The sequence below is a fragment of the Sylvia atricapilla genome, chromosome 13 (genome assembly GCF_009819655.1).
Source record: "Sylvia atricapilla isolate bSylAtr1 chromosome 13, bSylAtr1.pri, whole genome shotgun sequence".
Lineage (NCBI taxonomy): Eukaryota > Metazoa > Chordata > Aves > Passeriformes > Sylviidae > Sylvia > Sylvia atricapilla.
This window is the reverse complement of record NC_089152.1, coordinates 19634689-19656195: the sequence shown is the minus strand read 5'-3', so window position 1 is coordinate 19656195 and position 21507 is coordinate 19634689. Positions and strand designations below refer to the sequence as shown.

At 40.9% G+C, this 21507-nt stretch overlaps 1 protein-coding gene across 1 annotated transcript in view; it reads right to left on the bottom strand.

The window, feature by feature from the left end:
- The window catches only part of SCAPER (S-phase cyclin A associated protein in the ER), a 144076-nt gene that overhangs the window by 17852 nt on the left and 104717 nt on the right, over positions 1-21507 (bottom strand). The window contains exons 26-29 of the mRNA XM_066328752.1: positions 17987-18216; positions 14240-14395; positions 4785-5022; positions 1650-1799 (exon numbers count right to left, since the gene is read on the bottom strand). Of these exons, the coding sequence (XP_066184849.1) occupies positions 1650-1799; positions 4785-5022; positions 14240-14395; positions 17987-18216 (774 nt within the window). The remainder of the gene's footprint in view (positions 1-1649; positions 1800-4784; positions 5023-14239; positions 14396-17986; positions 18217-21507) is intronic.

Genomic DNA, 21507 nt, shown 5'->3' with positions numbered 1-21507 from the left:
TCTTCCTCAGTGAAAATCTTATTAATGAAGAATAGTAGAAATTACATAAAAAGTTAAGCACGTCATGACATCTGGATTGTACCTCTGAAGGAAACCACCCTAAGAGAGCTTTCAGGGCACGAGAAGGACTGACATGGCTGTCTGATTGAAGCCCTAAACCTTTGAGAGCTGCAGAATCACCTTCAGCCCGTGGAGCCCCAGGGCTGCTGCCAGGGCACGGTGCCCACTGGCCATGGCCGGACCTTCCCCAGGCACCAGCACTGCAGGCTGGCACTGCTGCAGGAAATCCCTCTGCTGCACTCTTCCTGCAGTGCCAACTCCTCCATTCACATCTGTCTGCACTCGTGTGCCAGAACAGGGATTTTTGAACTGCAGAGAGAAGACAATGTGATTTGCTGGCACAACTGGGAGCCAGCTCAACTCGTTAGACAGCACAGGGGCTCAAAATGGCAGCAGCATCACACAGGGCTAAAAATGACCATTTTGAAGTGTTGCAAACAGGCAGCTCTAGATCCTGAGTGGGATTTGGTCACACCAGGCTAGGGAGGCTGCAGCATCCTCCCTCCAGCTCTGGCCAATCCCACAGAAACATCATGATACAATCATATAATACTTGTGACAGCATTGTCAGCTTTGAGATATCACAGTGTTCCAATTATAGTCAATAACTGTAAGAACGCTATCGATCTGCTTTTCTCTAAAACCTTTCCTAACAAGTTTCAACACTTCCTCCTGATCATCAGCTGAACTGAGGGCACTGAGCTCCCCATCCTGAACCCCTATCCCAAAAGTTGAGCACAAGAGGGAACCAGGTGGTACAAGCACAAAGAACACAGCGAGTACCTGCACAAAATGCAGCATTCAACTGAATCACACCCAACATGTGGGCACTGCAGTGCAGAACCTACAATTCAGAGTCTGCTTCACATATTCAAAGAGCCAGTGCCAAGTCCTGCCCTGCCCAATACAACCTGAGATGCTACATATAAGCTGAGGAAACCAGGAGATTTTTAAGACTCCTATATTTGAAATATTTTTGGAGTTTTGTGCCTGTGTTATTTTATAAGCCAGTAGGAGAGGGCACAGAGTCCAGCAGCAAAAGTGGACAACAATCAAGGAAGCTAAAGGGGAATTTCTACTGTTTCTTGAATAGGGCATTTAGTATATGACTGAAAAGAATCATGAGAAGAATGGCTTAAATGTGAGATTGGCAAGCAGGGAGACAGCTACATTGGCATCCAAGGACAAGTCTTCACGGGAGAACAGCTTGGTTGGCTTTAAAAAGGTTTACCTTGGCTACCACAACCATCTGATCAAGCTGATGTGAAGCTAACTTCGAATTCAAAATATCAGTTGCTACGTGCATCTTGGCAGTGAGCAAGGCCAGTTCAAATCAATGCAATGGCAGCATAAGAACACGAAATGGAGTTTGCTTATACAGACAAAATAAATATACAGACAAAAAAACATATACACACAAAATAAATGTCTTTGTCTTAACTTCAGTTTGTCTTTTGCAAACACATCCCTTTGTGCTCACAGGAATCCCAAGGGCTTCAAAACCAATGCTGATGGGATGAGTTTCCTGGAGAGATCCATGACTAAATGTGCCCTTGATAACTTCTGATCCCCTTTTCCATTTGCCTTACCTGGTTATCTGGGTTGTTTACAGTGAAGTAGCCCACACAAATGATGACTTCGTGCAGCAATCCTTCACAGGTATGCTGGGAGCAGTACCCCAGCAAGGAGCTGATAATGTGCCTGAAGGCCAGGGACAGTCCTTCAGCTCCCACAATCGACTGAAAAATAGGCCAAGAAACAGAAATTAACACTCCAGCAGTATGTTCTAGAGCTGGTGTGAATTGTGTACACATCAAATGCACTCTTCTGGGGTTTTTTTGCAAAGTGCAGACTATGTTCTTTGTTGGGAAAGGCCAGGATCAGATCTCTTTTTTCAGCTGCTTACTGTTCACAACTGGAATATAACATTAAAAGCCACAGAAGCACGAATAAATTCAGATTTTCAAGAGACACAGAAGAAACTGGATTCTGCTTATTTGACATTCAGTGTAACATTAGGTTGACCATTTCATTTGACATACATTACATGATCCAGGAAAATTCAGTAATATCTCTTAGAAATAAGCAAAATAAACCAAACCATCTTCATTTCTGCACCAGAGCAAAATGCATTTCTCATTAATAACTCACTCTCTGAATGGAATACAATGATGAATAACAAATAATGACTTTTCAAACATTACAGAAAGTTAGAAACATCCAAAAGGAGAGAACACTCAGCTGCAAACCTTCTTGGGATGTTTTTTAAAAGTAGGCAAATTGCTGTAATGCGGAGATTCAGAATTAGATTTTATCTGTGCAGCCTACAGCCTCTATTTAATAAACATGTCAAGCAGACAGAGCGACACAGGGTCAAAGGGGAAAACTAAAGCACAAGGAATGAGCATGACAGACCCCTAACTCTAATGAAACAGCAATGCAGGCCTGAGAAAATCTCTTTGATTTCAGAGTTTTCTTCATTTTCTACCTTGTAGCCTGTGGTAAATACTCATACATAATTCCTAGGCTGTGGCATAGTTTAGTCTTACTGAATTCCAAATACACGCAGCAAAAGCAGGATCCTTGACAATGAAACCAGGCTCAGCTGTGGATGCTTTTGATCTTGAACTTCAAGCATTCTGGTAAGTCAGTGTATTTTCAAAATTTAATGCCCAATACAGCCACCTTTTACTGCTTTATGTCATGTAAACTCCACGTTCTCAGGTCCATCCTTATTTAATTAGTGCTGTCCGTGCACGCTGTGACCCAGCACTCTGGGTTTAACTTCCCCTGATAACAACAGGTCAAAGGGCACCTGAGTTTGTGTATAAAAGTTAAACTAATTTTTCAAGGAAACTGTGCTTCCTTTTTAGCCAGAATTAATATCAGCTCAGGACCCTGTGCTGTTTCTCACTACCATCTTTCAATTGTTTAGACTGTCAAATTAAATGAAATATATACCCATGAGCCATCTGTGCTAATACAAACTCAGGAATACCAGACCTCTTCTGCTAATCAGAATCCCCTATTCCACAGTCCTACTAATTTGTGATAAAACTATTCCTTAGAGATAATGATCACACAGCAATAAAGGAGGCTTTTCCCTCTGCTGTCTGCCAGCCTGCCATGGCCCAAAGGGTCAGGGTGTCCAGCAAACTGCCTCAGGTGGATGGGATTTTTAACATCACAGAAACAAATCACATTAATGCACAGAAGGGAGAGAGCTGCTGAGGCTACCCCAGGGTGCTTGTCCATCACAAACACGATGTCCACAGTCCAGCAAACAGCTGGGTGGATGCTCCTGATACTCCCTGTGTCCATGACTGAGAGAAGCAATTCCCACTGCTGGGGTTCTGGCCACCTCTCATGCAATACTTACTGACCTGCAACATTTTAGGCAGAACAGGCTAACACAGACCATTTGGAAGTTAATGCTGACTCTTTATTATAAATGCTGAGATATAATGGCACTGGTAAGGGATAATTACAGACAGGGTAAGCAGGAGATGGTGCTTTAAAAATGAACAGTGGTTTCTCAGGATATCAGGGAGCAGCCCTCCAGCCAGTGTGATTTGCTACAACTGTGGCTGTTCCAGTTCAAGCCTGACTCTGGCATACACCTGTAATAAACAACCAGCCTCAAACCAAGAGGTGCTCAACGAGGTGTAGGAGGGAACTACCTCTGTTTGCAGAAGGAAATGAGAGTCAGTAGGGTGTGCAATGAAACTGCAGTCAATATCCTGCTTCTGGCCCTGTATAAAAGCCCTGACTGCACTGGGGCTGCAGCTGAACACTGCTGCACACAGAGGTTTTGCTGCTGTTGTTACAGATTGTACCGAATGCACTGAAAATCCACAGCAAGAAACACCAACCAAAGGAGCCACAGCAAATTCTTCACTTGTGAAAAGCTCTTGCTGAGTTTAATGCATTTCAGATGGAGAGTGTGGTACAACATATACAAATTACACATTAAATGAAAAAGAAACCTGTTACGTTAAAGATTGTGTAAGACTGATGCTGCCAAATGTGTTTTTAAGGCAAGGCTTTCTGACAGGTGTTTTATATTAACAGTACAACGTTACCAACTTACCTGAGAAATACAACAGCATTTTTGTGGCAAAATCATTCATTTACACTTGAGCTCTGTTAACAGAAAAAGGTAAGCAGTCCTTCTCTGGACCCTAAATGCAGCATTTTTTTTTAATTTAATAAAAATGATAAAAATATATTTTCCAATTTTTGGTCAACAAAATTTTACTTGCTAAAAAATGGTATCAAGTGATTTCAGTTTCAGCTGCACGATCTTAAAGGAAGTGGTCCCTGAAAGCACTGGAAAATGTAATATATGATTATAACACAAGCAAATCCTTTCACATAAGAAAAACTGTTATTTCGTCCTTTTGACTAGGATTTTTCTTTTTACACTTTTGGGGCTTAACAAATATAAATAAATATAAAAAGTACTACGCTAGAAACAAGAAAAAAAGAAGTTAAAAGACAATGGATTGGATCCAGCATTTAATGTATTCTAAATTTTCACTTTCTGGTTAAATTCATCAGCCACAGCTATACGGTAGACATAAGAACAGTTACAAATTTTATGCACAAAACCTAACATTTAAAAATTCTTTCAATAACTAAGATCTTAAAGACAAAACTTAACCCAAAGATATGATCAATAATCACCATTTTTCCACTAAGAGAAGTTTTAAAACATCTGTTACCTGGAAGGCAGGCAGGTCAAGAACAGCAAAACTATTGAAGAAACGTAAACTGTGAATGGCAACCTGGACTGTGCTGGTGGCATAGGTGTCTTTAGGGCTGGCTGTGTTTGGATCTGAGATGGTGCCGTGGAAAAGGACACAGTAGAGCATGTGCAGCACTCCCACCAGGTCCGTGGCCTGAAGAGCTGCTGTGAGTCCTGTGGGGTCCTGACGTGCACTGTCAAATATGCTCCAGGACCTGCCAAGGAAACAGCGAGCCTGAGAGCGAGCAGTGCTGGCCCGGGAGGGGCCAAATGCTACAGAAACAGGCAGCTGGGAACCAGGGAAAACAAGAAGCCTGAAGTGCCAGGAAACCATAGCATTTCCAGAAGACCTGCAATAATTAGGGCACGGTCTCATGCTCTCTTTGATTGCAGCACAGCTGTACTGCTCAGGATCTTGCTCCACGTCCAGTGCCTGTGCTCCTGCTACCAGTGGGAAACCTGGGGGCACTCCAGGAGCAGGCAGGGGCTCCACGCAAGCCCTGCCTCGGGTCAGCTGCCTGCTCTCACCTTTGCTGCCTGCAATAGCAGCCAGCAGCAGTGGGAGAACTCCCCAGAGCCTCTCCTGCCACAGTGATGGGCTGCAGGCACTGGAACAAACCGCCTACCTAAGTAGCAAAATAAGTTACTGGGAACAGATGATCTTAATCAAATGGCTCTGCAGGAATTTAAGAATGAAGTGGTGGAGCAGCAGGAAAACACTGCTTCTTACTTCAGTCAGATGCTGTGATGGGAGACTGCAGCAGGGCAGTGAAGCACAGGCAGGTACAAACCAGCACAGCTTGTGCACACGGGAACTGGGTTTCTTTGCCATCTTTTGGGCATGCACATAAAATAATGGAGAAGCTTTTTGGTTATCTAGGGTATCAGCACAGATAGGCAAATAACTCAGGACTGCCCTTTCCATTCTCACATCCAGACTTTCAGAAACACTTAACATAATTCTCCATGACTTTTACCACTCATGTTTTTTCACATTATTAATAACCCAGAAGATGATGCAGGACAAGTACTAAGAAAGACTCAGAATATCACTACCCTGGAGGAAAAATAATGTGTGGAGGGTAGGCGAGCACAAAGTGAAGGCACAAAATAATTCAGCAACTCTTATGTTCTCTGAATTCTAATTCAAACCCATAACATAAATTACCTGAATTTCATTTTGGAGACGTATTTGGTCAATATTGGTAATCAAAGGAAACACTAAAATAATAAAAACACAGCAAACAGTAACAATGAAAATACGCTACATCAAGGTCTGGTTTTTACCTCATATACTATGTCTCCATCTTTAAAAAAAAAGGAAAAGAGAAAAGAAAAAAAAAAAAAAACAACGAAAGAAAATAAAGAAAAAAGGAAGTGTCAATATCAAAAGAGACTAAAAAGATTGAGTGTATATGTGATTCCTTTTCGTAATTAAAGGAAAATATGACAAGATTATATGAGAAAACATTATAAAAGGACAACTTAAATTAGGGTATTTTTTTCCTTTTATAAATACTAAAAGCAAAGGAAATGGACATGAAACCAGAACCATTTTCTAAAATAATGAATAAAATAATAACTTCTGTAGGTTTGAAGACCTCGGTTTAAGACAGCAAAGACCAGACACTCAGAGGGCTCAGAATATTCCTGTTGAGCAGAACCAGTAAGAAGCTTTCCCCTTGACTAGAACAGCTCTCAATAATCTCTCCTGTATCTGTACCAGGAGCACCCTGCACCCCTCTGCTACAAACACTGGCTCCAGTGACATTTCCAACACAGATTCTAGGCAGACTGACTAATCCTGCTTTTTACCATTACAGACAGATGTCTTCTACAGAGAAACTAAACCATGAGCTCAGCAAGGACCGAGTTTTAGCAACCATCACCTTGTTCTGTCATTTTTACTTTTCCTAGTGAAGCAAACAAAGCAGGCAAGAGAGCAGCACCTTACCCAAACCAACATCTGTCCATGAGAATTTGTCTGTTAACAGCACTCCATCGCTTCCTTGGCCCAAAGAGATGGAAAGTGGCAGAGCAGGATCATGAACATGCACTCCTCATGTCCCAGAGCGACTCTGAGCTCAGGTGAATGTGACAGGACAGTATTTGGGCTGCATACAGCTTGCTCTGTTGGCACCCATCTGTTTCCACCACTGTCCCCTCACATCTTTAACTTTACAAAGCAGTAGGTCAGACGATGTAAGGAGTGATCTCATCTGAAATTAGCACTTGTGGTACCATTTCTTAATTAATTCCATTTATAGTCTGAAAAAACTACTGAAATACTATTCAGTGCTGTACCCTCTGCTGCTACCTCCAGGCCTGCTTCAGGGACACCTGTGCTGCACAAACCCACTCCGGACAGCATAACTAGTCCACAAGCCTCTGAGAGAAAAAAATCAGACCCTTAGTAAAACACAGTAAGAACAAAAGCAACACAGTTGTGCCTGTTTTCCTTAAGATTTCCCGCACAAAGAATAAAAAGTGGAAAAACTACTAGAGCTCTAAGTGTGTTTGGGTGGGGCTACGCTGCACAACAATTTACAGCAGCGCTTTGCTTTCTCTGTCTGGAATCCATGTCCTAAATCTTCATTTTGAAGCTCTGTGGTCTCTAAGTGAGTGTGTGTGAACGGAGTCAGCAGAGACACTTCCTGAGCCATCACCTGGCCGTGCCAGCCGTGCCTTTGGCAGATCCCTGCTGCCAAGTTCCAGGTCCTGCTGGCACATCAGCCTGCCTGGGAGGGAGGCACACGCTCCGACGGCTGCAGGAGGGGGGAGAGCTGGCAGCTCTGGGACCACCCTGTGCACTGAGAGCTGAGTGCTTGGTGTGTCTGGGCTCCTTGGTACCCCTCACTTCAAAATGCCTTCTGATGTCCAAGGATTTGTTCTGCAGGATGCAGAAGCCAAAATGTGCTAACCATCACTTAGTTACACTCGACTAACTAGAATGTTTATTGCCACAGGATCCCACGAGAGCACAGCTCCTCCTGCCAACCAGGATTTCCTGATTTCACTCTTAGCTTTTTCAGCTGCACCAAACAGAAAAGGACACTCACAGTGAAATGATAACCCCAAATTAATTACTGCATATGATACCTCACAGAATTTTTTCTGACTCTCTGCAATCAGAAGATTGACCAATTTTACCAAAGCTTCAAGTTAGCTTGCTTTCTACTCTCACTCCATCATTATTTTTAAACAATTCCATATGAGAAAGCTTACATTGCTGGATGAAATCCTTTTACCATTTTGTGCTGCTCTGGAGCAGAGAATGAATCAAAATATGCATAAGAAAGTTGACTGTAAAACGACTCTAAACGCAAACATTGTTTTTTTCACAGAAAAGGTGAAAAACTTTGAAGTTGTACTACAGAATGAAACTGTTAAAGAGAAATTAAAAATGTCTTCTAGATCTGATGGATTGAAGGAACCGCCAGAAAAAAGTGAGTTTGAATGTTGTCTGTACTTCAGTTTCTGAGTATGTGAACAGACCAGTGGCTCCTCTTGAGCTGAACTGTTGGTTTACATCCCTTTAAGCCTAAATGTTTACAATAAAAAGGTAAAAGAAGTTATTTGTACTTGCTGTGGGCTTTAAAATAGAAAAAATCTGTATCAAATGATGGAAAATAAGGCAGGAAGCTCTGTCTCTACTGCTCAGAGTGATTCTTGTCAAGTCTGCACAACACTGGGTTTCATACATTTAGCAGTTTTTTAGTTCACCTCAAAACGTAAGCCCAACGAAAATTCAGTGCTGCTGGGATTGACAGAAGCAAAAATCCCTAAAAACCTTAATAACATAAGATGACAACGTCAAAATAGAAAATCAGACTTTACAGAACTGAAGTTAAGAGATCAGATTCCTATAGCTGCAATTCCTCTTAATTCTCCTACTTAAAGGAACTTTGTCTCTGAGTCTGTAACAGCTGCAAAAGTAAAATAGTCACTATGGACAAAAACTCTTCAATTAATCCCTCAAGGGAAGCAAGACCCACTGTATTTCTGACATCGGCTGATATAGCTGGGAAAAAAAACAGGCTTTCAAACTTTACCAGTCACAATAATTATGTGTTAAATATAAACACAAAAAACCAGACAAATATTTATAGTACAGTCAAACAACCTGCAAGATCTTAAAAATATAAAAAGAGGTTTAATGAAATGCACACAATTTTCATTATGGGCTGCCACTGTGATTTTCAGCTTGCTCTCAGGAATGTGGTTTATGACTCACAAAAAGGGTTTAAGAATTAAAAAATGCTGATTATACCCATCGCAGGAAAGAAAGATACTAAACAGTGGTACTTTGTTGCTTAAAATACGCCACTATTTATTAAAAACAGGAATTCAATACAGCTTGATAAGAAACAGCATACTCTGCAGAACAAGTACAAAACTACAATTTCTCCAAGCTTCAATATGAGCAAACTGTTTATATCTGAAAAGATATTGTTTTAAAAACTGGCTGAGCTAACAAGCAGACAAGCCTCTCTAAGGGTATACATTATAATGTTTGTATATACTCCTGATTAAAAATATGGAGTGAAATGGAAACCTAAGTTTCCAAGAGGCTTAGAATATAATCTGTTGGGGTTTTTTATTATTGGGATTTAAAAATTATCTTCAGTACTTCTTTAGAAAGAGATGTCAAAATAAAGAGGCAAAATAATAATAAAAGAAGAAGGAAGAAGTATTTAGCACCTGTCAGACCTTGCTACAATTCCCACTGTCAAGCAGGGATTGCAGTGCTGCACAGAAGTGATGAAGCGAAATCTTCCAGTAATTTCAGACACAAGCTGCAGTTAGTTTAACAGCAATTGCTGGAGCTGCTGTCACTTGGAAGTGGTGAGAAGCAAAACCAGGATTCAGACAGACTTGCATCTGATTCTCCATCCAGCAGCAAAAACAGACATTATCTTAATTACTGTAATAAAACTGAGGCCAGCCCAGCCCACTTCCGTGTGCATGTGTGACATGACAGGCACCGTTCCCTGGATCAGCCCCTGCATCTGCAGCTTTCTGCCACTGCAGCTCCTAGCCCACAGCTCCATTAGCTGCTGACACACATTTATGTATCCCACCACTGGTTTGAGATAACTTGTAACAGCAACAATTGAATTACTGCACTGCTCTGACACTGTATTTTCTGGGGTAACAAGAAAGCTTGAAAGCATTTCTTATATCGAGAAAACATCAACATTTTTAAACAGCTCATGTTCCCATGGACCTACATAATTTGAGGGACTATTATTTGCAATATTCTCCTTGTATCTGTGTTACTGCTCTCTACTGTACTGCTCCTGGGGAGAACATCTGCCTCAGGGACTGACTCTCACACTGCAGTACTTTCCTCCTGCTCTTTGCATTAACTCTGTGTTAGTGTGACTTTATTCACTCACACTCATGGACAAAAGTGAAACAAGGCATTAACTCCAGCCCTCCACAGAGCAACAATGAAACCTCTAGGACAGCGACCTTAGGGCCAGAGAAACAGGGAAAAAGGGGCTTGATGAACACTGGGCAGCAGAAGGAGAAGGCAGAAGTAAAAGGCAGAAGACAGGAACAGAAGCAAAACCTTTGCTATGCTGAGAAAGGACCTGCCACGGAGATTCTCACTTAGTGTCCCCTCCTGCTTTTAGGGAAGGCTGAGCTGAGGCAGCATGGCCATGCCTTTATTAATGCTCCCTGCATTCCAAGCCTGCTCACTGCTTTCTGTTCTGTGGGTACAAGCCAAGCACATTCCAGATGTGCAGTCAGGACCTGAGGCCTTCTATCTCTAATATCTGCAATGTGCACTCCAGAAAACAGGGCTGTCATCTTGAACATTGCTACTGGGCATCTGCAATTCCACACAGATTTCAAAAGATCTGTATGACTACACAACCCATTGTTCCTCCATATAAAGTGTACATAATATTTTTCTTTATTTCATTAATAAAAATGTCTCTATTTTCTATTCTGGCTACTGTTACTCCTAATAGTGAACAAAAACCAGTTAGCATTACCAAGGCCACCATTTTCAAGCCCAAGTATCACATGTCAGGTTCACCTGCTCAGCAGAGAGAGCTCAATATTCACACATGCTGCATTTTCTGACTTCTCCCTACAAACAATAAGGGACAATGCCCTGTTTTCAGCTCTCATACACCTTTTTTTTAACTCATCAGAGAGGAAGGAGCTCTCAGCTCCACTGTTAGCTATAGAGGCAATACAGCATCAGAAAAATAGGACTTCTAGTTGGAGGTCTCAAATCAGCCTCAATGATTCTCACTGTGTAAGAGAAGAGGACAAAAAGTATCAAAACAAGCTTGAAACAGGGTAACAAGTTATTAAGGTTTCCAATAACAGATCTTTTATATGTATTCCACAATGTCTGGAAAATGTGCTATTCCATCCACAGCAAAGTTTCAATTAAAAGAATCAATCAAGCATGTATTAACCAGTACCAAAAATGATAATTTGAAAAGTAAGATCAATATAGAAGTTAAATCTTTTTTAAAGACCTGGATCATTAAGGGAAAGAATATCCCTCTTATAATAGGGTATGTTTACAACATATGTTCAGAATAGACTCCCTTATTTCAATTACATTTTATGATTTTAAAATTGAAAATCCTTCCATTTATGTTTCTACATTAGTAAGACTTTTTCTTTACTGTCTCTAACTCCATGATTTTGGACTTTTTTTTTCCCTACAAGTCTACCAGAGTAATAAAGGAAGTCTTTTCTTCATTAATGTCTTAAAATTTTACCATCCACATTATATCAACCATAGGCCTCATTTAATAGATAATTTTGAGATATATATATATATTTGATAATTTGAGGCCATTCTGTAATAATCATTACTGTTGTGACACCTTGCCTGACACAGAGGTGTGTGCAGAGAGAGACGTGACTGACATCTCTTCACTGCCTACAGAATTATTTCCATGAAATAACTGTCCAAATACATACTGGGTATCAATTCTGAGCTTGGTTTAGAAATATTCTGCTAAATGTGGAGTTTTCTGAGATGTACTTTTGAGGAAGGCAGGGAAGTCTAGATTGACAGCTCTTCCTCCCTCAGAGCTCCAGAAATGGCCCAAGATGTTTAGTACCCACAGAGCAGGATCTTTTAATTGTTCAAAACCTGAGTTTTAAACAAGAACTAAACAAGAACTCCTGGCCCTCTGGAGATAGGCAGATCACAGCTGCAGTTCCCAACAACGTGCTGGGATCTGAAGGCACAGGAGAAAGATCTCACACCTCATGCAGGATTTCCCTGTTGTGCTGGGCTGGTTTGAGCCTTGAGGTGGTCTTGGTATCCCACCCAATATTTACTGTCCTGTGTCAGCTTCCCACTCAGTGCTGTGTGTGGGATCTGCACAGACACCAGACAGCACTCTATGAAAGTACTCTCATGAATTTAGCATGGAATGACAACTTTCTATATGACAGATAACAGCCTGAAAAAGTTCTACTAAAAAAACCCGATTAATGTTATATGCCCATCCCCTGAGTACCACCAAGGAGCATAAAGAAGTTTCCAGCCTGGAACCACCTTATATAGGAGGATATATGAAAAGAACATTTCAAAATCACTCTTGCAGCGATGGCCAAAGCCTGCCATTATTTTGGCAAAATTTCTTTTCATGCTACAGTGTCAGAGCACTTGAAATACTTCCTTCTCAAATCTCAGTCACAGCCTCAGACCTTGGCTGATGAGTGGCTGGTGACTGGGATGGACAGGAGTGCAACAGGCAGGCTGCTTTGGTGCTCAAGCCTGTATTAACTGAGCTGGAGAAGGAGAAAAGCTGACTGGAAAGGCTGCATTGCCTCCACCACCATTCACCAGGGATGAAAGAGGCATCTGTTTCTCACAGAGGGGCTGCCTTTTGTGCTGCAGATCAGGTATCACACATCATGTATTACTGTAGTGTGACACATTTAAGAATTCAATAAATTTGAGCTCTGTTTCTGCCCCCTTAATCTGCGTTTGGCAGTACCTTTTTCCATTTAAATAACCTCCAACACTGAGGACTTCTGTAACATGACTGAATTACCCTCAGCATTCACTGCTTAAATGAGTGGGCTCAGGTGATGAAAGACATGTGATTTAAACTGCCCTTCTAATCAGTTACATCAAAGCTTTTGATCTGAAAGACAACAGTTTTGAAATCTCCAAGTTTATTCCTCTCCTTTCTTTTCATGCTCAAATGAGCACTCTAATCTGGCATACATGGACAACCAGCACCTTTGGATAAAACCCAGAGCGTTGCTGTTTATGGAGGTGGCAGGATCAGACACTTCGTGGTCTAACTGTGAAGAAAAACACTCATCCCCCCAAAATTACTCTGGTGCTACAAAGAACAGATGCTCTTGATGGATGTGCAGTGCTGTACTATTTTGGGGTGCAAAGATCTCTAATATTCTGGTGAAGTGTGTGCCTGCTACAGAAATTGCAAATATTGCATTACTCACTCTGAGCTAGAACTATTATTCCACTAACAGAAGGGTGATTTTTTTTTATTATTTTATTTAGTGAGTATTTGACTTCTGGCAGCGCTCTGCTGGAATTTAAAATGTCAAGTTGGCAGCTTTCAGAAAGGGAAATTTCAGTAAGTTGGGATGGTCTCTTTGGGCTCATATTTCTTGCAGTTCTTTTTCCATGTGTCTGTGTCCTTGACTACCAGCAACAGCTCTTACCTACAGCTTTGTTTCTTATCCTATGTTTTATTAGCTCTAGTTTTCCAACCCTAGCATCATTTTACCCTTCAGGAATGCATTGTAAAGTTCTGCCAGCCTTGATTTTTCCTGAAGTGTGTAACAGTAACAATGTGGTAGGTTCTACTAAGTGCAGCTCAAAGCTCTGAAATTCCGACTCTCACGTGAGTGTCAGGCTGTCCTACACCGCACACCACTGAAGTCCAGGTTTGTTGGCAGGCACACACCTCATGCACACTTCCCACAACCTTGGTTAGGTTACTACAACAAGCATTTTGCATTAGAAAATTCCCTGACAAATCCAGTAATAGCCTTCTTTATGGAAAATAGAATTCTCTTACTGACAGCGGTAATTTAAAGAACAAGAGCCGAATCAGGCTGCTCTAGAGACAAATCATAGAGACAAATCAATTAGGCGTTGATTTTAGCTGATAATAAAATACCTCTTGAAGTCCTTGAGACTGGACACTTGAAACTATCAGTGATAAAGCCTGTGTGGAGTGATGAGTAAAGGAGGTAGAGTTTGCAATTCTGATAAATGACTTACAAGAACCAAGCTCGGTGCAGGTAATCATTACAGTTTGCTGGTGAGAGGGTGAGCAGAGGAAATCTCCAGCACTGTTTCTGTCCCTGTGTGTCCCACAGTGGGCCAGTTCTGCCTGGCAGCCTCAGCCTCACACTGCCTGACCAGCGTGTTTTGAGCTGACAGAGCCAGGGCACACCCACCTTCCATTGACAGCGAAGCACAGCTGGCAAATCCCATGCAGCACTGCCGTGGCATTCTGCAGAAAACTGGCAGTTTTGGGGTTCTCATCAACAGGGCCTTGGACAGACAGGAAACAGCAACACAGCTTGTCCACCAATCCTATGTTCACCACGTAACTGCAAACAGAGGAAAAATGTATTACAAAAAATAGTTCCACAACAGTTACCAGAACTGTCGCAAAAGAAGTAATTTTTGCAAACCACTCCAAAAGCAGGTTGTGATTACTTAAATACTCTTTCTGAAAGGCTTCAGTAAAACAATTCCAATTACAGTAACTTCAGACCTGGCTCTCTGTGACTATCAGTAGTTTTTGTTACGAGATCTGTCAGTTGTAGGATAATCTGTATTATACTGTACAAGAAAGATGAGTGTAAATGTTTATTTTAACATACTGCTAGAAGGACAATGGAATTTTGCCATAGTTAGATGATTTATAATAATCTTGATAGCTCTGCAATAGCACAATTTCTTTTTAGCATGAAGAGGTAAACTCTGTAGAACACACTAATTCAAGAAGACAATGATGTTACCCAGGTAACGTTTTATAGCAATACACATCATAGCAACCACTGCCCACTGTTGGGCCTTCTTCCCCTCCTATAAATACATATGCAACATCTCAGGGACAGCTAGAATATTAACAACCTTCCATCATCAGTACAGAAGGATCAGTACAGATCAAAAAACCTTTTCAGGACTCAAATTGAATATATAGAAAACCATGTGGTGACCTTTTTTTAAAAACTGAAAATGCCTTTCTTTTTTATTATCTGATTGACCAGACCATGATTGCTGATATTCAGGTAACAACTGAAGTTCCTTCTTTGAATTTCTAATAGCTTGGAACCATATGTCTAAAAAAATCTGCTTTGCACCCTTGTACCAAGATCTCTCTGTCCAGAGCAGGTTCTCTCATACTATGATCATTATCGACTCCGTTTAAACAGTGCACAGATAGATTTTTTCAATGTCACTTTGCTGATATCACCTCACTTCACCTACTTTCCTTTTCTACCACTACCATCCAGCTTCTCAGACTTCCGCCCATCTTAATCACCATATTCTGCTCACTCAGGTGAGATCAGCTCTCTTTGTGGACACCAAGGTCCCAACCGCCTCCCTTTCTTTCTCCTCTAATTTTCCTTGTATTTTCTTCCACTCTTGTGGAGAAATCTCTTGTCAAAATCAGAAGAACTGCTGTTTTATGCTGTGCCTCCACCTCACTTAAAAGACATGGGGAAGCAACTGCCTTTCAGTCACCAACAACTGATTCACTGTTCCTCCCCTGACTGTCTACACCAACCCTGCTGTTTCTGAGATCACTGTCCCACTGCTGCTCCTCAGCCCCATTTGGCAGAGGTGGCTCTTGGAACAGAGCCTCCTCGAGAAGGGAACACCACTGGCTTTAAGTTTACACCATGACTAGACCACCCTAACTAATGAACATTATTAAGTAATACTGATTCTAGTAAATAAAGACTACTGATTAGATAATGCTTCTCACAAAAGCGCAGAGAAGTACAATTGTTTATTAAAAGTCACTGTTCCCTCACAACATGTCCTACAGTCTGATTGTGAAAGAACAGAAGTTTTGACATTAAGGAAGAAAACCTCGTCCTTTTCAGACACTGTTGTTGATCAAAGACAGATTTCTCCTCAGGGTTAGAAGAAGTGAGACCCTCTGCCAACGCCCACTCCACTGACACAAAGCTTTTGGAAGAAGTGAAGGAATTAAGAATAAGCTGGATATAAAGCCAGAAGTCAAACTGCAGCATGAAAGATTTTTAAAGATGCTGAAGTACAGCAGTTAAAAACATTCAAAGATGCACAAATGTTATTAATTGCACACTCATGCAGGTAAATTTGCCTGTTCTATTTAGCAACATGAAAGGTTACTAGCATTAAGTTTCTTGCAGATTTTGATCTAAGCAATCCACTTGATCACACAGGTGATAAACAAGTTCTCCTGCATTAGTGGAATGATTCCAGGAACATAGCTGGGTGTTAGATACATCACAGTCACAGAGAAATGCTGAGTGCTGGAAACAGCTCTGAGAAATAGGAGAGGAGAGGAAGAGCTAAATAAAATAGAGCTAATACTGATAGATGGTGGCTCACAAAAAGGCACAACCTTTCTCATCAACATTCTCTTCCCTAGCAGCATTTCTACAGCACGACACCCACAAACTGTGTCCACTGTCCTCCTCCTCTCCACCCACACCTCTGGGCACAAAGCAGCTGCTCTGGCAGAGAGGAAATGGATGAGAGCTTTCAGTCTGCTGGGACTATTCTTCACTGGCATCTGGAGACTACGGGAAGATGGAGCACTCCTTTCCTTGAGGAATTGAGCACACAGACAAGTGGAATGTCAAAGCTCTCTAATCTACTGCCTCCATCTCTTTTTACCCACAGGAGCACAGCTGAAATGACCTGGCTACCCTTTAGATACCCAGAGAGCACACAGAGAATTGTGTTTATGCATCAGGTCTAACAGTCCCAAATAGAAAATAAAAAAATTCAGCATTTCTCTTTCTTCCCCCATCTTCCTAAAACTCTCACTTAATCAACTCCCCGTGACATATGATACAATGACCTGGAGGTGAAAGATTCTCATTAATGACAGAATTTGTCTGGTTTTGACTGGTTTAAAATGCCCTCTCTCTTTTTTTCCTAATTGCACCATTACCTTGTCATCATGCCTTTCATTCCCCATTTATAACCAGATCCCCTAAAGTGCCTCAGGTGAGGGACCTGCTTGGATTCTCATGTCTCTCCTTATCTTAAGGGTCTGCCTGTGCTGAGGCCAGTCAGTGTCAGATGTCTGCTCAGCACAGACCTCCCACCCTCCCATTCATAAATGGGCAGAATACAACATCCTGAAATTTCACACTCTATCAAAACCTGTTTGGGGAGAAGGAGAGTTACATGAGAACATGAAAGTTTTAGAGGTCACTGGTATCTATGACAACTACTTGTTTTGCTTGCCTCCTCCAGATGTCCTCTTTGTCTCCATCAGCATCATACCAGACTCTTGAAATGTCTGAAGGCTCACTGTGACATGTTTTCAGTAGCAGATAAAGAATTTCATTTCTTCAGAGCGCTGAAGACACACTGGTAACTATTTCTATGATAATTTATTGATAACTATTTACATAGTTTACCAGTGAAACTATATACTTTTAGGCAAGTCTAATATACTGCTGGATATATATTAGTTTCATATATTTAAAATATGTATTAATTATGTATGTACTAATATATTTAGGTTCAGCTATTGAAGTGCAGCTACTTGGTAAGATCAGATTCTAGGAATGACTGGGTGATTTCTGTAATAGGAAAGGTATATTTTATGACAAGCTTATATGAACTCATGTATGACATGAGAGCACACACGACTGGCAGAGAGAACTGAGATAAAAATATATGGAAGCTGGCTCCTGGGTAATCAGGAGAGAAGATCAATGGAAAAGACACAAAAAACAAATCCAAAAATAAAAGAATCTTGGGTTTCTGAATTTCTTTGTCGGCAGTATTTTGAAGAACACTTTTCATTGAGAATATAGTATTTCAATAGTCTTCTTGACCGTCAACACAAACTACTCTCACTACATTAAGGTTAAAGCAGTTTGTTCCTCTCTTAAATCAATGCAATTTGGTTTCTCTCTCATAAAGAATACTTAGAAAAGTTTCATTTTCTTTTTTAAAACCTGATTAGGTCTTGGACTCTGCTGCTGAAGGCTTCCACTTGTGAGGATTTACTCTTAACTTCCTGTAACATCTTCAGTGCAGTAGAGTGGTTGTTTCCATCTGGGAAGCTGGAGATGAGACATCTGAAAATCACAGCAGTTACCCTCAGAAGTCCTGTTGTTAAACCTTCAAACACCTGCTTATTGACACTTCTGCCTGCAGTAGCATTATGGTCATCTGGAACACTGACCTAAGTAAAGAGAAAAAAACCACAAAGAACCAGAATTCAGTAAAACCAACCAAAGTTTATAGAGAAACATTTATAGATTTGCATAGGCCTACACCAAAAGTAATAATAAAGTAACATTCTAGCAGTGCTGATGACATGAAACCATTTCAGGTACAAGATAAGGTAAAGCACATAATCCAAGCTGGACCAGAAGAAATGAAGCCAAAAGAAAGCAGTGCCTGAGAACCAAGGAAGCCTGATAGCAGCAGAGTATGTCATTAGTATGATTGTGTTCTTATGCATAAAACATCACCAGTGACCACTGCATTTGTCCATCAGAGGTCACCCACTTGTCAATCATGTCAGAAGCACAACACCCAGTTCTCTCTGAGCGGACCTCAGAGTAATCTCATTTCTCTAAATAATTTAACTAGAGCCCTCTTCTAAAAAGGTGAAGTTGAGCTGTACAACATGTAAATCTGAAGACAAATCTATATGCAGGATACAGATCTGGAAGGAAATCCTCATGGAGAGTGCAATTTTTTACAAATTCATTTAACTTTTCCATTTGTGCAGTCCAAGGTAATGTATCCAGCTGAAATCCTGCCCTACTAGAATCAAACAGTAAGGGGAGTGTGTGTGGAGTCCTGCAGGGCTCGAGGCAGACACTGGCAGCAGTCAGGGCTCGGGCTCCTGGAACATCCCCACGGCTGATGCTGCTGGGCCAAGCCTCACATCCCTCTGTGGAGCCTCTGCCCTGCCATGGCCTGAGGGCTGACACAGGCACTAGGGATCAATATTGACTGAAATGTCATTTCCCTTCCAGGTTAAAATCATTGACACTCAGTGTATGCAAGCCAGGCCGGAGAAAAGCATTCCTCCTGTATAGGTATCAGGAGGGATTTGGTAACACTTGGTGACAAAGAACAACATGCACATTTCTTTATTATTCATTAGCTCTGAGCCTTGTGCTGGTACTTAAAACTCATTGTAATGGTCTGTTTCTGGTGCTGAGCCAAGAGAACAAGTGAGAAGTCTTTAGCTGCTTATTCAAGTTCAATAGGAAAAACAATACTACGTTGCTCCAGTAACATTTGTTGACTAAAATAATTCATGCCTAATGATACCAATTGCTCACTGAAACAGATGGATTGGGCTTTGCAATGTGTAAATCAACTTAAATGTGGTGACTTGGTGCTTGGAACATTAAGTTTTAAAAATTGCTAACAAATGCTACTTATTGCTTTCTTGCCTTAGATAAAAAAAAACTATACATGCTATTTCCTAGAAGATCTAATAATATCATGCAGCAGAGCCTTTGGTTTGCTGTAATGAACAGCACTGTAAGTGGATAATGCCGGTTTTTGTCTTCCACTTCAATGTACATAGGAGAAATATATATTCTAAGTATATAGTCCTTAGCTATAAAAGCTCATGCTTTAAAATAAACTGCTCTTCCTAATTTGTAAAATAAATAGATCTGGCACTTAATAGAGTCATTTATTGCAGAGCTTATTTTTCATGTTCAATTTTTTTGGAAAACGTGTGTGTGTTAATTAATATAAAGTGAGAACAAATGTGGGGTTTTACACAGTGTTATGTCAAACAAGAGAGAGGAGGAAATACAGTTTGACAGAAAATGGGTAAATTTGAACTTAATTCCCTGAAGAGTTTCCTTTTATACTGACTCAGATGAGTGACAACAGATCAGATCTTTTACCGAAGAAGTGATTAATGGGATACTGTGAAAGTGTGTTGAGATTTATGTTCAAAATTAATTGGTGTGCTTGCAGAAGCAAAATTAATTGGGGTGCTTGCTTGTTGATTACTATATCAAGCAAGGGGGTAGGAAATCTTAAGATTTAATAGTGTAATTATGAAAGCTTTTAAGCTCTGGTTTCTTTGTGTTAATTAGACAAGGAGTTAATAATATTCAGAGAAACTGTGTTGAACATGGGCTTTGGATGGGTAAATTTAACAATATTCCACATTCTTGAGGTTTAACAGGTTTAACAGTTTATAGGACCCAAATCTATAGGCATGATTACACACTTCAACTGATTTGTTGAGCAATTGCTATAAAACATTTTTAAATCACAATGGAAAATCAGTTTATATGTAACTACTGTCCAAATATCTGACAAATCCAGCACCTCAACGCTATTTTAGCTTTTCTGATGGCTGACTTTGCTGGGCCTGATCAAGACTGCCACCTTCTTTAAGTTGGACTTTGAGTCAGAACATTCTGGTGACCTGACTCTCAGCTCTGGTACAGTCTCCATACAAGTGGTAGAGAATTCCTTAGAGAATTCCCTCTGTGAAGGGGTTCCCATGCTTGTGCAGAGCTGCCTTAAGCTCTTCAGCTCTGCCCAGCATCTTGGGCTTAATCCTGTAAGATGCTGCACAATATGGCCCCAATCCAGTGAAGCACTTAGGCACACATTTAATATAGCTGAAAATGCTCCTCTGTTCTGACTCATATCACCAAAATACCTCTGCATATCAGAGCACATCCTCCTTCTGTGCTAACAAAAAACACCAAACAATTTCCAGCTAGCAATGTAGAGGTCCAGCACTGACAACTCATTCATATTTTTATTTCATAAAAGACAGAGTCCTCCACAGCCATTAAGAATTTTAAATGTAGAGTTGGTAAACCTAAATGGAAAGACTTCAGACCTTTAGAAGCACACAATTTCTCTTCATTTGGTCACTTATTTCATACCACTCTCCCATTATCATTAGTGATTTTGTGCTTTTTGCATGCTTCATCATTGGGCTTCCCTCAAAAACACTCTGAAAAATACATCTCAGAAGTCTCAGTAGGATGTCAGAGTTTCTATGTAGTAACTAGTGAACCAAGGAAATGGAAATGGTTCAGGAAGTGCTTGAGATGGTCCAGGTGAAGGTTTCAATTTTAAATTCCCTACCCCTAAACACTCCACCTCTTTTACTCCAGCCCTGTTTTCAGGATTTACTGTTCTCCACATGGGCTTGTTATTAGGAACTAGGGAACTGTCCGTGCCACACAGCCGAACCCTGTGGAGACAGATGAACTTCAAACTGGACTAGAAGAGCCCAGCAGCACAGATGTGCCTTGGATTTCAAAGTTCTTGCCATCATCAGTGCTAACATGGAGCTGCCTTATTTGATGCAGCACGGAAGATTAAAAAGCTGACCACAAATGGTGAAGAACCTGCAATAGTGTGTATACTGTTATTCTGAAGAACCCAAATTAAATGGCAGCACATCCCAGGCAAGAAGCGGAGGAGAAAAATGACTTTCCTGGGGCTAGATAGCCAGATTAACTTA